Raw genomic sequence first — 16,504 nt, forward strand, 5'->3', positions numbered from 1 at the left:
ACCTTCAAACAGTGATGCTTTCACCAAACCATTCACATTTTTGATCATACATTAGTAGTCAGAGCTTACCAATAGCATCATTAGGCTAATGCACAGATACAGGATGATAGGTCCATTTTATAAAAAAATAAACATTTAAAACAGGATGTTACCTACAATTTTGGAAATTTTTACAGAGCTATCCTTGTTATCAACTGAGAAGAAAAAAGCCATTGTTCAAACTATTTTCATAATATCTCACAATTCTTTTTGTCCTCCAAATATACTGTGGTTCAAAATAGTAGCTTGTATTCTAATTAAGCTATTGATCTGTATTTCATGATGCATTCTTTTATGCCAGATTTGGGGTAGCAGAGTAAAAAGTACTTCAAGTTTGAGGCCAGACTAATCTTTATGACAATTAAGTATACCCTGAGTTATTTTACCTGTATACTGCTACGAACAAGACTCCTAAAACAAGCTTTATGAACTATCTGTATAAGAAGTATCTAATGTAAGTTACAGGCTAGACAGAGCTACACAGATAACCTGTATAAAAAATGTAGTATCCTACAGGCAAAGTGTGTATATTTTGTTTATTCAAAGCTACATATGCATTATGGAATAAGTTAAAAGTAATTATCTCATGTTAGAAGAGTGATTCAGAGGCCCTACATACTTCATGTGCATGTCTATGATATTCACCACACTTCCATATCAGATATTTATGTTTCAGACAGATTAGCAATCACATGATTTTTATCATGCTGTCTAATCCAAATCTGGGGTAATACTGGATTCTACAAATGAAGGCATACCTTTTAGGAACTATGTTCAAACACTCTTCTTGCAAAGTGTGTGAATGTGGCTGTACTTTGTTAACTGTGTATGTTAACTTGAATCTACAGAGTCTCAGAAAATTAACCCCACCTTATGGATCTTGGCAAAACTGCACATTCAGGCCTTGGCAATAGTCACTGGAGTTTGGAATTGTCATGGAGTAGGTACATTACTTTAACAAAAACTAGAACATTTATATAACTTGCATTGGTGAGAAACAATGTCCACATACTACTTCTAGCTATAGTAAATGGCTCAATCCTTTGAGAAATTGTCAAAATTATAAGTAGTAATTATTCTGACTAAAATTTCATTGTAGAAATTTAATCTGTGGAGTACACATGTTAATAAACATGAATGTACAAGAATTAAAAAAAAGAAAAATCCTTGTGTCATTAAAACAAGAGCTTGGCATGCACTTGTCTACTCTACTGCTTGTCTAGCCTGCATTAGTCTGTAGATTTGATGACTATCATTGCCAATTCATTTCATGTATCTATATATAATGAGTGTGTGTGTGTGTGTTTGAAATTTGGGAAATAAAATGGACTAAAATTAACATTTTAATAAAGTCATGTATTTCTCATTCAAAAAAAAAAAAAAAAAAGTATATAAGTCTAATGTTTACCTGTGAATTTAAAAGTATGTCAGTGCAATATTTACCTTTTAATATTTTCACTCACCGTGGTTGAGACTTCTAGCTAATCTACTCTTTAAAAGTCTTTATGGTTAATTATTACTACTGAAATAAAAACATTAACCAATGAAGCATGGCATAAAGTTCTTTCCTTCAAAACTGTGTTATGGAGTTGTATTTGTGTTTCAGAGTCTCTTATACGCAGATCTGGTGAAAACTATATAGACCTGGCAAGCTCTGGAGACTTCCTCTAGGAGTCTACTTGCAGTTTCTGCCCCTATATCATGTCAAGGAAGCATAAAATGACCCAAGAGAATCACATTAATTACTTTAATGTGCACATATCTTTTTGAATTACTGTTTTAGTTAGTTTTTAAATTTCAAATTTGTAATGACTTTTTATTTCTCTCACATTTGCAGAATTTTGTAACATATTTGAAGAATACTCTGAGAAAATAGTTTTAATGAATATTTTATTTTTCTTAATAATAGATTCTCTTCTCATACAATATATCCTGAAAATAGTTTCTACTATAATGTAAACTAGTGTGCAAAGTAATGAACTTTTTTTATGACATTTCTGACTGTTGTTTTTGTTGGTTCACCTTTCTACATTCCTTATTTTGTTCCTATATACCACCTTATGTTGGTATCATTCCTGCCTCCTCAATGTTCCTTCCTCAGAAAATAGTGCTTTTCTTTAATACCTACATCTATTACAATTTAACTTCAGTTTTGGAAATAAAGTTTTGCCAACAAAAGATAGATTCATGCTTTCAACTATACAAGATCATAAAGTATTTTTTATCCATTTTTATTGAACTCTACATTTTTCTCTGCTCCCCTCCCTGCCTCTCCCCTCTCCTTCAACACTCTCCCAAGGTCCCCATGCTCCAAATTTACTCAGGAGATCTATCTTGTCTTTTCTACTTCTTCAATTTCTTTCTTCAAAGATTTAAAGTTCTTGTCATACAAGTCTTTTGTATGTTTAGAGTTTGTTTAGAGTTACTCCAAGATATTTTATGCTATTTGTGGCTATTGTGAAGGATGATGTTTCTCTGATTTCTTTTTTAGCCCTCTTATGATCTGTGTACAGGAGGGCTATGGTGTAGGACAATTGTCTATATTCTTCAATTATGTTTTAAGTAAATGCTGAATGGCTGGTAGTCAGGCAGGAAGTATAGGTGGGACAACCAGACAGGAAGTAGAGTTGGATCAAGGAGAACAGGAGAATTCTGGGAATGGGTAAGCCCATTCCTTCGCAGTCCTGGCCCTTCCACTGAAGAAGCAGGATGTAATTGCCTTGCTGAAAAAAGGTACTGAGCCATGTGGCTAACATGTACTACATTAATGGGCTAATATATGTTATAAGAGATAATAAGAAGCCCGAGAAAATGGGCCAATCAGTTTATAATGTTGGAGACCTCTGTGTGATTTCTTTCGGGCTAAATGGCTTTGGGACCTGTTGGGAAGCCAGAAACCAGGCAGGACAGAAACCCCAACAAGCAGGCCCTCATATTACAGGGCTACTTTTTTTGAGTTACTATTGTATCCTGCTACATTACTGAAAGTGTTTTTGAGTTGTAGAAGTTCCTTGGTAGAATTTTTGGAGTTACTTATGTAAACTATCATATCATCAGCAAATAGTGAGTGTTTGACTTCTTCTTTTCCAATTTGTATCCCCTTGATCTCTTTTTGGTATCTTATTGCTCTAGCTAGAAGCTCAAGAACTATGTGGAATATATATGGAGAGAGTGGACAACATTGTCTTGTTTCTGATTTCAGTGGGATTTCTTTTAGTTTCTCTCCATTTAGTTTGATGTTGGCTGTTGGCTTGCTGTATATTGCCTTTACTATGTTTAGGTATGTTCCTTGTATCCCTGCTCTCTCCAAGACCTTTATCATGAAGAGATGTTGTATTTTGTTGTAAGCCTTTTTGGCATCTAATGAGATGATCATGTGGTTTTGATTTTTCAATTTTTTATATGATGGATTATATTGACAGATTTTTGTATGTTGAAACATCCCTTCATCTCTGGGATAAAGACAACTTGATCATGGGGGATGATGGTTCTGATGTGTTCTTGGATTCAATTTGCCAGTATTTTATTTAGTATTTTTGCATCAAATTTCATGAGTGAGATTGGTCTGTAATTCTCTTTCTTAGTAACGTCTTTCTGTGGCTTGGATATCAGCATAATTGTAGCCTCATGAAAAGAGTTTGTAATGTCCTTTCTGTTTCTATTGTGTGGAATTATTTGAGGAATATTGGTATTAGTTCTGCCTCAAAACTCTTGTAAAATTCTAAGCTAAAATTATCTGGTCTTGGCTTTTTTTGGGGGGGGGAACTTTTGATGACTCTGTGTCATTCATTTTTGTGATCCTTAGAAAGAACTGCATGATTTTCTTGTTAAGGTCAAGTAATATGGGAAACATAAGCAGTAATGGCACATATTGGTTTGAAGTAGTAATGAAATTAATACATAATAGAAACAAGCAAAAATTGTTGATATCAACCCAATGAGAAGATACTCTGCAAAAAATTTCAGTTAAGAAATTTAAAACTGATGCTAGTAAGAACTTTTTTGACGGAAGCATGACCCATAATTCTTGTCTGTATTAGCCACTTGGCTTGGTACCTTTTTCAGCAGGGCAGTCACCTCTTGCTTGCTCTGTGTCTGGTTTCCACTCTGGGTGACAACTGCAGACTGACTCTTTCCTATTCCCAGAATTCTCTTGTTCTTATTGCCCCGCCTCTACTTCTTGCCTTGTTGCCCCACCTATACTTCCTGCCTGGCTACTATTCAATGAGCATTTTATTAAACAAGTACAAGAAACAAATCTTTACAGGGTAAAAACATTGTCCCACAACACTTCACACCCCCCTTTTAAAAAAAAACCAAGAACTCTGAATCAAATCTCCTTTGGTTAACTTTTCTCCTGATCATTACCCATACAACTTGTAATTAACATTCTAAACAAAGAAAACATCCACAATCCATTTTTTGGGAATGTCAACATAGTTATCCAGGATATTAACTGCTGGTTGGGGTCAGAGACCTAAAGAAAATTTAGAATATTGTCATGTCCTGACTGGAAAATTCTGTGAGGCTTGATCATCTCAGCTAGCAGTCTTGAAACTGTTCTAAATGTAGAACTCAAAGGAAACTCCTGCAGTGGTCCTCTGAAACTTTGGATCATTTGGGCCATCCGCTCCTATTCATGGGGTCTTTATTGACCAAACCTGATTTTTTTTATTTATTTTTTTATTGAAATAATTCTGCCTCCTCCCCACCTCCCATTTCCCTTCCCCTCCTCCCACTCCTCTCCCCCTCTCCCCACTCTTCTCCCCCTCCCCCAACTCCATTCCCCCTCCCTCTCGAGTCTGAAGAGCAGTCCGGATTCCCTGCCCTGTGGGAAGTCCAAGGTCCTCCCCCCTCCATCCAAGTCCAGGAAGGTGAGCATCCAAACATGCTAGGCTCCCACAAAGCCAGTTCATGCAGTAGGATTGAAACCCAGTGCCATTGTCCTTGGCTTCTCATCAGCCCTCATTGTCTGCCATGTTCAGAGAGTCCAGTTTTATCCCATGCTTATTCAGTCCCAGTCCTGATGGCCTTGATGAGCTCCCAATAGAGAATGGGATGGTTGGGATAAAGGAAGGGTGGACATGGGAGCAGGGAAGTATATATCCTAATTAAGGGAGCTATCTTAGCATTGGCAAGAGACTTGATGCTAGAGGGGCTCACAGGTGTCCAGGGAGATGTCCCCAGCTAGTACCTTGGGCTACTGAGGAGAGGGAACATGAAATGAACCTATCCTATAGCCATACTGATGAATATCCTGCATATCACCATAGAACCTTCATCTGGCTATGGATGGAGATAGAGACAGAGACCCACATTGGAGCACCGGACTGAGCTCCCAAGGTCCTAATGAGGAGCAGAAGGAGGGAGAACATGAGCAAGGAAGTCAGGACTGTGAGGGGTGCACCCACCCACTGTGACAGTGGGGCTGATCTATTGGGAGCAAACCTGATTTTTTAAACTTGGAATGAATCCACGGCCTCTCATTTCTGGTGGAAACAAAAGCAAAACCTATTCTTCAAAGTAACATACTTTTGACTTCAATTTTGAAGTCAAGGTATTTTCAAAATATATATGTTGGATTAGTCTAGAGGCATTTATACTCAAATGTTATTTAGTATCTCTTGCTCCTTCCCTAGTAGTCACACAATTCAAAGACAACAATAATATACAGTATCCAGGCTCTCTGTGTATTTTCCATCTTTATGTGGCAATCCAGTGAATGCTGGATATGCCCTTGTTTATTTTCCATATGCTCATAAAGCACAATACAAGGTGAGAGGAAGAATGCAAAAACTACTTTTTTATACTTGAAACAGCAAGTTACTATATCCTAAGTTAAGTATTCTGTTGTTTAGGAAGGACATGCAGTGACTACACATTAGACCATGTATTCTGTAAGCAACCAATCCCTGTATCAAATCACAGCAGTGATGTAACTGGAGAGGAAGAGGAGGATAATAGAGAGGAATATAAAGGAAAGAGACAAATGCTTTTAAGGATATTTGGCAGTATCCCTGTCCTGGATTACAACAAAACCCCAGGTGACAGCACAGGTGAGACAGCCCTTAGATCATGAAAGCATGAGAGCTGACTTTGTTCTTCCCTTATATGACTACTACATGAATTAGAAGAGAAAGCTCTACACTTTACCTGGGCAAAATGGTAGATCTAGGTCTGGTGATATGAGTGCAGGGTACCTGGATCTGAGGAACCAGAGAGCAGGAGAACTGACTCCACTCCTTGCTGTGGACTGCATTGGGTGAGCTAGCTGAATCAATGCAGGAGAACTTGCCATGATAATGACAATGATGGAAAGCTGGAGGGCTTAGCAACCCAGCTACAATGCAGGTCCAGAACCAACACTATGAATTGGCCCACTACAGTATTCACTAAATCTATGAACTGTTAGAGCATGTAAAAGTAACAAACCTACATATTCAAAAGAACTAGATCCTATGATACATGACAACAGAATACCCAAGAGAAGCCACAGAGAGTGTCTCTTATTGGTGGTATAGCAGAAACAAGAGGCCTCAAGTCAGACAAATAATTCAACTTTACTTGAAAGTAAAGATGAGTGCCTTCAGCTAAACTGTAAACTGTGTGGCTCAATGAAGCACAAAACAGCTTCCATGACAAGATGCTTCTCCTTTTTTGTTGTCCAAAATTGGGTAATACATTAAATAAGAGTACATCATGTAAAATGCACAAAGAATCAATAAAAGTTAAAAAGTCAAACACTGAAGATTTACATCAAGAGTTTTCAACAGAAAATCTCAATCCTTTGAGTCACATTATGCATTTATATTTATTTCCTAATGCCTGAAAGAAACTAAGAATAGAATTTTGAATAAGTCAGAAACAATAAAAAAATTTCCATCATCAATCTAAAATAAAATAGGAAAAACTGGTGTCCCAATTAGATGAGAAAAATATTGACCAAAAAGAGGAGGGCAGACAGGGAAAAGAATAAAGGAACAGGAAATAATGGAGAAGGAAGGGGGAACTGACAGTAGACTTTTCTCCTTTATACAATTTATTCTGTTCAGTTCAATGATCAATAGATTGGATTATGGCTACTCATCTATATGAGGGTAGACTTCTACAATTTATCAAGATTAGTCTGAGGAAATCATCTCACAAAAAAAAGCATCATGATGGCTAACTGGCCATACAGTAAAACAGCCAATTCAATACACAAAATAACCTCTACATTAGCCATATTGTACTAAAAATTTATCATGTCCCTGAGTCTGTCATTGGTAGACCTGTTTAAATTTGTTCATTTCATGAACTTCTCTACATATTTATTTTACTCTTGGTGGCCATGTCAGAAAAGCAGCAGATGGCAATTGAGTTCAAGGCATCAGCAATCCAGAAGGAAACTCTCTTGGTTTAGCAAGGCTCCAAGAGCACAGACCACAAAATGATTTTTCTGTACCTTTTCATGCTTGCTGCTGTAACCTTTCTCTGGTATCTGGCATGATGTGAATGGTGTGGGGAGACCCCCACTGCCTGTAATGTAGTGTGCTTATCTTATGGAAGCATCCCAGTCTATTGTGAGTTTTTACCTGTGATTATTTTAATGATGATTCCTCCTTAACCAGTACTGTCTAATTGATAACAATAACCCTAGCTTATATAGAGCTTTGATGAATAAAAGTAGAAAGAACTGCCACACAGGTAGGATCTATGAGTTTCACCTAAGAAACTGCATAGACTGTAGCTCGAGTCAATTAAGAAAAACAGTTGAGCTTGATCCTGATTGCTGATAGGATCCCTCCTCCCTCTCTTCAACTGACCTCTAGGAGCTCAGCCCAGTACTTGACTGTGGATCATTGCACCTGCTTCCATGAGTAACTGGATAAAGGGTCTATGATGACAATTAGAGTAGTCAATAATTTGATTATAAAGTAAGGCCCATTCAGGTACCCTCTCCACTGTTGCTATGAGTCTTAGCTGGGTCATCCTTGTGGATTCCAGGAAATCCCCCTAGCACCAGTTTTCTTCCTAAACCCATAATGGCTCCCTCTATCAAGATATCTCATTCATTGTTCTCCCCCTCCATTCTTCTCTAAACTTGGGCTTCTCTATCCCTCATGTTCCCATCCACCATTCTCTCCCTTCTTCCCCCATTCCCATATACTCAGGGGTGGCACTGAATTTTTTGGTGCTCATTTGCTATGGTGGTACACCTTGGTCAGCATTGATACCCGTCTGCCTCAACGTGGTATACCAGACTTTGTTGACTCTCCAAAGGAGACCTTATACCTCTGATGAGTGGATGGGGTCAGGAAAGGGGGAGGGAGAGAGGGGTATCTAGGGGAACCTGGGGTTTGTTTGTAAAGAAAATAGTCAAATAAAAGTAAAAATTTAAAAAACAGAAATAATTGAGCTCCAGTAGCAAGACTGGCTCAAATCCCTTTGACCCTTGTTTTAATAATGTATTATTTTATTTCATTTTACATTCCAGTCAGTTTTCCTCTTACCCCTCCTCCACCCCATGCTTAGCTGCCACCCCCAGTCCACCTCTCCTCCACTCCTCTCAATGGTTAAGTGCTCTAATAGGGCATCAACATAGTCTGGCACATTAAGTTAAGGTAGGACCAAGCCCTCCTCTGCATTAAGACTGAGTATGGCCGGGCGGTGGTGGCGCATGCCTTTAATCCCAGCACTCGGGAGGCAGAGGCAGGCGGATCTCTGTGAGTTCAAGACCAGCCTGCACCAGGGATAGATCCAGGTCCTTCCACTAGAGGGCCCTCATAGTTTGGACTTTACCACTGTCTCTCACATATGGAGGGCCTAGCTTGGTCCCATGGAGGCTCAACAGCTGTTGGTCTGTAGTTTGATTTTCAAAAAACTTGATTCAGCTGTCTCTGTAGATTTCTCCATTGTGATCTTAACCTCCTTTGCTCATATATTTCCTCCTCCCTCTCTTCAACTGGATTCTCAGAACTCAGCCTTGTGCTTGGTTGTGGATCCCTCATCTTGTTCCATCAGTTATTGGATGAAGGTTCTTACCAAAAGTAATCTACAGATTCAATGAAATCCCATCAAAATCCCCACACAATTATTCACAAACCTTGAAATAATAATACTAAACTTCATACGGAAAAATTAAAACAACAGAATATCTAAAGAAATCCTATACAATAAACTTTGTGGGGCATCATCATCCTTGACTTCAAACTCTATTATAGAGTAACAGTAATAAAAACAGCTTGGTAGTGTCATTAAAAACAGACACAAGGACCAAATGAATCAAATAGATGATCTGCCATTTATTCACATAACTACAAACACCTTATTTTTGACAATGAAACCAAAATAGTACAATGGAAAAAGGAAAACATCATTAACAAATGATGCTGGCATAACTGGATGCCAACATGTAAAAGATTGCAAATAGACTCATATCTATTATCATGCACAAGGAAGTCATAAAATTTACTATGCAATATTGCCATAATTTTATTATAGGAGCCCCGCTTCTCTAATACAAAGAAAACTGGCAGAAGGAATACAAGTTGTAGGTCAAGATTCAAGTCAACATGAATTCTTTGAATTTCATTGCCCTGGGAAGAATTACTTACTTCCTGATTATTGGTAAAATAAGCATCATTCAATTCCTTCTCTTATACAATAAGCTTATTATTTCCATAACTAGTGAAGCACCTACCTTTCTTATGATACATTATTGTCTTATACAAAGCTAAAATTCAAAAGTCAAGCACTGATCAGTGAATCTGAGCAACATACATTATATTCCTATAGAAATTGTCTTAATGAAACTCATTATTTGGAACAATTAATACAAAATGATAGTAGAGAAGACCATCATTGTAATCTTTATATATGGAAAATCCTTAGGTAAGTAGAAGGCATTTGTGTACTCATCATGAATAACACTAAGATGATTAATGGGGTCCAATGGCTCATGCCCTGAAGGATATCTTTTCTAAACAAGGTATTTGGAGTCAGAGTTTGATTTAGAGGCCACTATAAGGGGAACTTGAGAGAATTATACAGATTGGATGAACTCTCGAGTTTTACCCCACGAGACTACTTGCAGAATCCTCATAAGTTTTTTTCAGAAAAGAGGCAATTAACCTGACTTACAGAAATCAAAATTGTTACATTTAAAAAAAATTAATTTTTTACCCGGTAAATGAAATTATCTAAATTAGTGAGGAATCATGAGATCCTTCTTTTCTTTCTTATAACTGTTATTACTTTTATCCTTTAATAATCTCACTCATATATTATGCATTCTTGTTATTCTCACCATATTCTAGTTATTTTCCTTCCACATTCTGTCCTCCAATAAGTTTATTTCTCAGTCTTATGACCTCATGCACTCATTGAGTTTTACAATGACTATGTATGTGGCTTTTGGTTTGGAACTATCCATAGGTACCTGGTGGACCAATCAGTGTGTACACAACTGAAGAATATGACTGTCTCTCCTCCACAATCAAGCAATGGCCAATAGTTCTAGGATGTATAGAATCTTTCAATCTTCTCCTCTAGCCATACTGACTTACAGAAACCCAATTCAGTGCAATCAAGTTCAGGAAGTTGCAGCTGCACAATTGCAATGGCTGTGTCATACCCTGAAGACAACAATTTGCAGCCATTTCACTATTTTCTGGCACTCACTTTCTGCTGCCTCCTCCTATGTGATGCTCTCTGATCCTTTGAGTGAGTGGCATGAATGTCCCCTTTATAGCTGAAAACCTAATGTTACTTACTCTTAGCAAGTTGAGCAGCCAAGTGTTTCCTTACTCACCACCATAGCAAAAAAACAAAAATATATCCTCTTATTAAAGCTGTGAATAGCATTTTTATATGGTTAAAACTAAGGTATACTATTTTTCTACTGATATAAACATAAATATTGAGAAAGAAGTTTGTCAGCATTTCCCTTTAGTTAAACAACATTAATAGGACCCCTGACCCTAACTCCCATAGTACAGGACTTCCTCAGTCATATTTTTTCCTTTTTAGTGGCAGTAGTACCCATGAATTTCTTCTTATATACTAGGCTTCAAATACAGATGACTGTTAGCTATTCCCATAATAGTCAATCTACTGTTGTGATAATGATTTCAACTTTTCTGAGAGATTGGTATTGTAATTTATAAACTTCATACATGGGGGAAAACCATTGAAGACTTTTTTTCTCTTAACAATCTGCATAAACCTTTTGGCACCTTCTGGAATTGTTAAATCTCAGTTCCAGGATAATTTCTTTATAGCTTGCAACAAATGTGAATGCTGCCTTCAGCCTATAAGGTCTTCTGAAATCTTTACACTAAGGAACCAAGAGTAATTACAAGTCTCTGCATTGTTTTAAGGCCTCTACAAACTTATAGACCAACAATTAACAAGTCAATATTTTACAGTCAACACTGAGATTTTTGTAACTCAATAGCATTTAGGAGCAACACAAGATATCCTCCCACTTAAGTATCTTGTTTTTATCTTATATGCTTTCATTTGGTTATAAGCAATTAGATTTCTACACGGGGGTATAACAGCAAATGTCTGCAGATTGTTCTTGATTATGCTGGTTTAGTACATTAGAGCTTGCAAGCTTTCTTTCAATAACAATTAACTGATTATCTAGGTTTATGTAGTTATACCAAAGAGCTCCACAAGAGCACAGAATGGAGTATAACAAAGATTAATTTATGTGGAAATAAGTTCACAGTAACGGTGGCCATCTGCAGTCTTCTATGTACAATGGGAAGTGGAACCGAATACATCTGCAAAAAATGCTGCACATGCTTTTCATCTGCCTTTATAGGGTTACTATGCAATGTGATTCAGAGGCATCACCCCTGGGTACGATTCTTGGCTGTAATTATGCTTTGGAAAATGAGAGGGTAAAGTAGAAGAAAGTGGGATAAATAACACTCATTAACTAATTTAAAGAATGAGGTAGCTTCCTTTTCCATGACTTTTGACTCTATACAGGAGAACACTCAATGCATTAAATAACAATGAGAAATGATGTTGTTAAAACTAAGTCTGCTTATTTCAAGTAGCTCTTTTTACAATATATCCTCATATTCTAGTCATTACATGAAATTTTAGCTATGTTCATCTGAATGTCCCTATGAGTTAAGCACAATTAAATGAACACAAAAGTAGACACATAACAAATCCATGTTACATTTTATTCTGGAAAATTTCTGACCCCCAATTGTATGAGTTTTCACAATACATGCATGAGTATGTATTCTCCTCAGTGGGTTACTTTGCGTAATTTATTACATTGATGTGTTGATGTTACAGAAGGAGTGTTGAATAAAAATGAATGAATATGATGATATAGTCAATTATTTTTTCATCAACTTGACATAGTGTTATCTTCAACATTTTATTTGGGTTTCACTCTTCTGAAAAAGATGTTACGTTTTTGATAGCCAACACATTATTACTGAGGCAAAACTGTCACTTCAAGTTCTTGAATGCAGTGAAGGGTAGGTAAATGGGATTTGGTATAAATGTTAAGATGAAAGAAATGAATTAAGAAGTTTTGTAACTGAAGACATTAAAATCATAGCTATAAAGATTATTTTGACTTTAATATAATCTTTGTGAATGCACTCTTTACCTCCTTATTCCTTAAGCTGTAGACAAGAGGGTTCAACATAGGAATGACCATCGTGTAAAACACAGATGAAATTTTGTCTGTGTCCATGGAGTGACTAGAGCTGGGCTGCACATACATGAATGTGACTGTCCCATAGAAAATGGAGACAGCTGTGAAATGGGATGCACAAGTAGAGAGAGCTTTGCGATATCCTGTAGCAGAGTGCATCTTTAGTATATTGGTGAAAATGAACATGTAGGATATTAAGATGAATATAAGAGCACAAAAGATAATGAGGCTGGCTGCATAAATAAGAACTAGTTCATTGACACGTCTTTCAGAACAAGATACAATCATAACTGCTAGAACATCACAGAAAAAATGGTGGACCACATTGGACTCACAGAAAGAGAGACTTAATGCATCCACAGTGCAGATGGATGCATTCAGGATACCACAGATATAACAGCCAATGATGAGACATGTACATACACTTGTTGTCATGTTGGTGGCATAGTGCAGAGGCTTACACACTGCTACATAGCGGTCATAGGCCATTGAGACCAAAAGGTAGTTCTCCACATTGGCAAACGTTGAAAAAAAGAACATCTGAGAGGCACAGGCATTGTAGGACATGATCTTGTCTCCTGTAAGGAATCCAGCTATGACCTTTGGAGTAATTGTTGAAGAGTAACAAAAGTCCACTAAGGACAAATTACTGAGAAAAATGTACATGGGGGTGTGAAGCCGAGAGTCCAAAAGAATCAACAGAAACATCCCCAGGTTTCCAATCAGGGTGATGGTGTAGATAAGAAGAAAGGTGATGAAGAGAGGAAGCTGCAGATATGGGTTATCGGTGAGTCCCAACAAGATGAACCATATCACTTCTGTTCTGTTCTCCATTAATGATATCATTTACCCAACAGAAGACCTTAAACAATATTTCAAAAATATAGAATAAGTGTCTGGAGAGGTGGCTAAGCAGGTAGAAGCACTGATTTTCTGTTCCAATAGACTCAGCATATACATGGCAGCTCAGCTCACAACTATGTGTACCTTCAGTACCAGGAGATCTAACACTATCTTCCAGCCTCCATAAGCATGAGGCACACATTATGTACAAACATACATGGAAGTAAATCACTCTTACACATAGGGTTAATTTTTAAGTTTTTTGACAACACTTATTTATCTATGTATTTTTATGTACATAAGTGCTCTGTCTTCATACACATAACAAGAGGGCAACCAACCCCATTATAGATGGTTGTGAAACATTATGTGGTTGCTGAGAATTGAACTCAGCAGTTAGTGCTCCTAACCTCTGAGCCATACCTCCAGACCTAGGATTAATATTTCTTAAACTTTTAAGAATAGGGTAAATAAAAGAATTGATATCTATGGAATCTTAACTTATTTTCTATCAAAAATAAAAAGTACATATATTTGTTAGCTACACACAGACAGTTTTGCAACTGTTTAAAATATTTTTTATAATATATCTATGTGCCAGTTCACATTTTCTGGCCTCTATTAAACTAAATTGTGTGTCTCTTCCAAAAGCTATTATGGAATCAGCCTGTTCTCTGTCAATAGCATAATGACTTTGATAATGTATTACATACAAGTAACTTTTGAGGCACAAGAGATAGAAATTTTGTATACATTTAAATAACATAATTAGAAATTTCTGTTCTGGAGCTGGGCAAACTTTTCACTCATTGCAAGCTAATGATATAAACTAATATATTGTAATGAATAATTGTATTCTTTTGTTTAATCACAGTGAACTGAGTGGTACAGTGTGTGGGAATTTCATCTTGGTCACAGTTATAACTGTTCTCATTAATGATCAAGCAAATGGGTAATCCCTAAATGCGAAATGTTTTTTACTGAATACTAGAAGGTTGTTAATGAAGTAATGAGATTAAAGTGCATTTTAATTCTTTCTACTTACATTCTCATGATATCAATACAGCACAACTAGTATACTAATAAGGATATACCCAGAAATATGAAGTTATGATTAGCTCAAAGAAGGCTTTATCTTGAGTTAATATTGTTCAATATTTTACATACCAGATTTGTTTAGCTTAAAGACATTTGAGGATCCTATTCAACCACATAAGCAGTTTGGAATGAAAACTATCATTAATTAAAACACAGAGAACTAAAGTTCTTGAAAGATATAAGTAACAGATCATCCAGACTACCTAAAAAGAACTTAACTCTTCTAAAATCCACATTATCATCCATAAAATTAAGACAGTAATGAGGCATATTTAGGGTATTATTGTGAAAACAAAGTAGTATATCAGAGGCAAGAAAATACTGGCTGTTAAACATGCCTTACTACTAATCTTGTCATTACTATGTGATAATAGCATGAAGAACTTTAGTTCTTATTAAGTCTTGAAAATTCGCTATCCAAACTACCATTTCTACATTCGGGGCCCCTGTACCTGTGTCTTCTCATGAATCTTGGTTTGTTTTTATTCTAAGGATATCAATACTGCTCGTACAGTCTCATGTGCACCATTGTTTTCAAAAGTGTCTGTCTTATGACCCATTATTTGAGACAAAATATTTCTCTTTTCTAAATTTTTAGTTTTACTTTTTCAGCATATTATGCCACAGCAATAACAGAGACCCTGGAGACCAAACTTCCCGTTTCTGGGCTTCATATTATTTAATAAATGTTCTTATAGTCCAAAGACACTTAAACTTTCTTGTTTTGCTTGGCATATTTGGAAGGATATCTATTCTGTTATTTCCTATAATCATTTTCTTGACATTTTGGGTCACTTCAATTATCTACATATACCATAGAAATATTTTAGTTGCCAATTTTACCTCACATGATAATCCTCAGTGTTTGACATATTTACAAATGGAGTGTGTGCATAAATTGTAATTGAAAATATTATTTCTTACTTTATTAGTAGGACAACTTAATATCTAATTATTTACATAGGAATCTCAATTTTTGAAGCAATATAAAAAACACTCAAAGTGTAGAAGTTAAGATTACATCCAACAATGAGACTGACCTCATGGCATAAGTGTTGAGATGTGGTTGAGAGAATATTCATTTATTTCTAAGGATTCATCAGTGTAAAGAAAGATTATTTTGTCTTTCAGGTATGTTTGGGTCTTTTGTGATGTTTTTATATCTCCAAGTAAATCAAACATACAGTGAACAAAATAAAATTACAACATCAAAATTACATTTCATATTCTTTCTAAGAAGAAAAACTTGTTATACGAATAATTAAATCTCTAGTAGTATTTTGACATCTTTGTCTAGCCTCTACATTTCCAAATTGGTTTTATAAGAGTAATCTTTAGCCTCTGAACTATTTTATCCCTCAAAACTTTTTTTAAATAACTGTTGTCAAGAAACTCAGAGTAACTATACACAGACCACTGCTTTTCTGAATTTTACTTCTCACTATTATGATTATGAAATGTAGGTGACCAGTTTCTAGTAGGGATGTATTTTATATGGAATGGTCACTCTAAAACATTAAAAATCCACTATGAAATATTTCACAAACCTTCTTACAGGAGCATGTTAGAGAGTGATCAGTATTTCAATCTTATCTAAAGAAAGAGGGGATGTCGGGCGGTGGTGGCGCACGCCTTTAATCCTAGAACTCGGGAGGCAGAGGCAGGAGGATCTCTGTGAGTTCGAGGCCAGCCTGGTCTACAAGAGCTAGTTCCAGGACAGGAACCAAAAAGCTACAGAGAAACCCTGTCTCGAAAATTAAAAAATAAAAAGGGGGAGGACAGAACTTCTGCACAGACCAAGTTCTGAATTCAGCATGCATTTCTCCCATTCCCTTGGAAGAGTCACTTACC

The 16,504-nt window shown here is 36.4% G+C and overlaps 1 protein-coding gene across 1 annotated transcript; it reads right to left on the reverse strand.

The window, feature by feature from the left end:
* Positions 1–12,622: 12,622 nt before the first annotated feature.
* On the reverse strand, positions 12,623–13,549 carry LOC130879556 (olfactory receptor 5B3-like). The gene has a single exon (XM_057778198.1). It carries the CDS (start codon positions 13,544–13,546, stop codon positions 12,623–12,625), a length of 924 nt encoding a protein of 307 aa, XP_057634181.1. The 5' UTR covers positions 13,547–13,549.
* Between the last annotated feature and the right edge of the window lie 2,955 nt (positions 13,550–16,504).

The sequence above is a fragment of the Chionomys nivalis genome, chromosome 8 (genome assembly GCF_950005125.1).
Source record: "Chionomys nivalis chromosome 8, mChiNiv1.1, whole genome shotgun sequence".
In the NCBI taxonomy this organism is placed as follows: Eukaryota; Metazoa; Chordata; class Mammalia; order Rodentia; family Cricetidae; genus Chionomys; species Chionomys nivalis.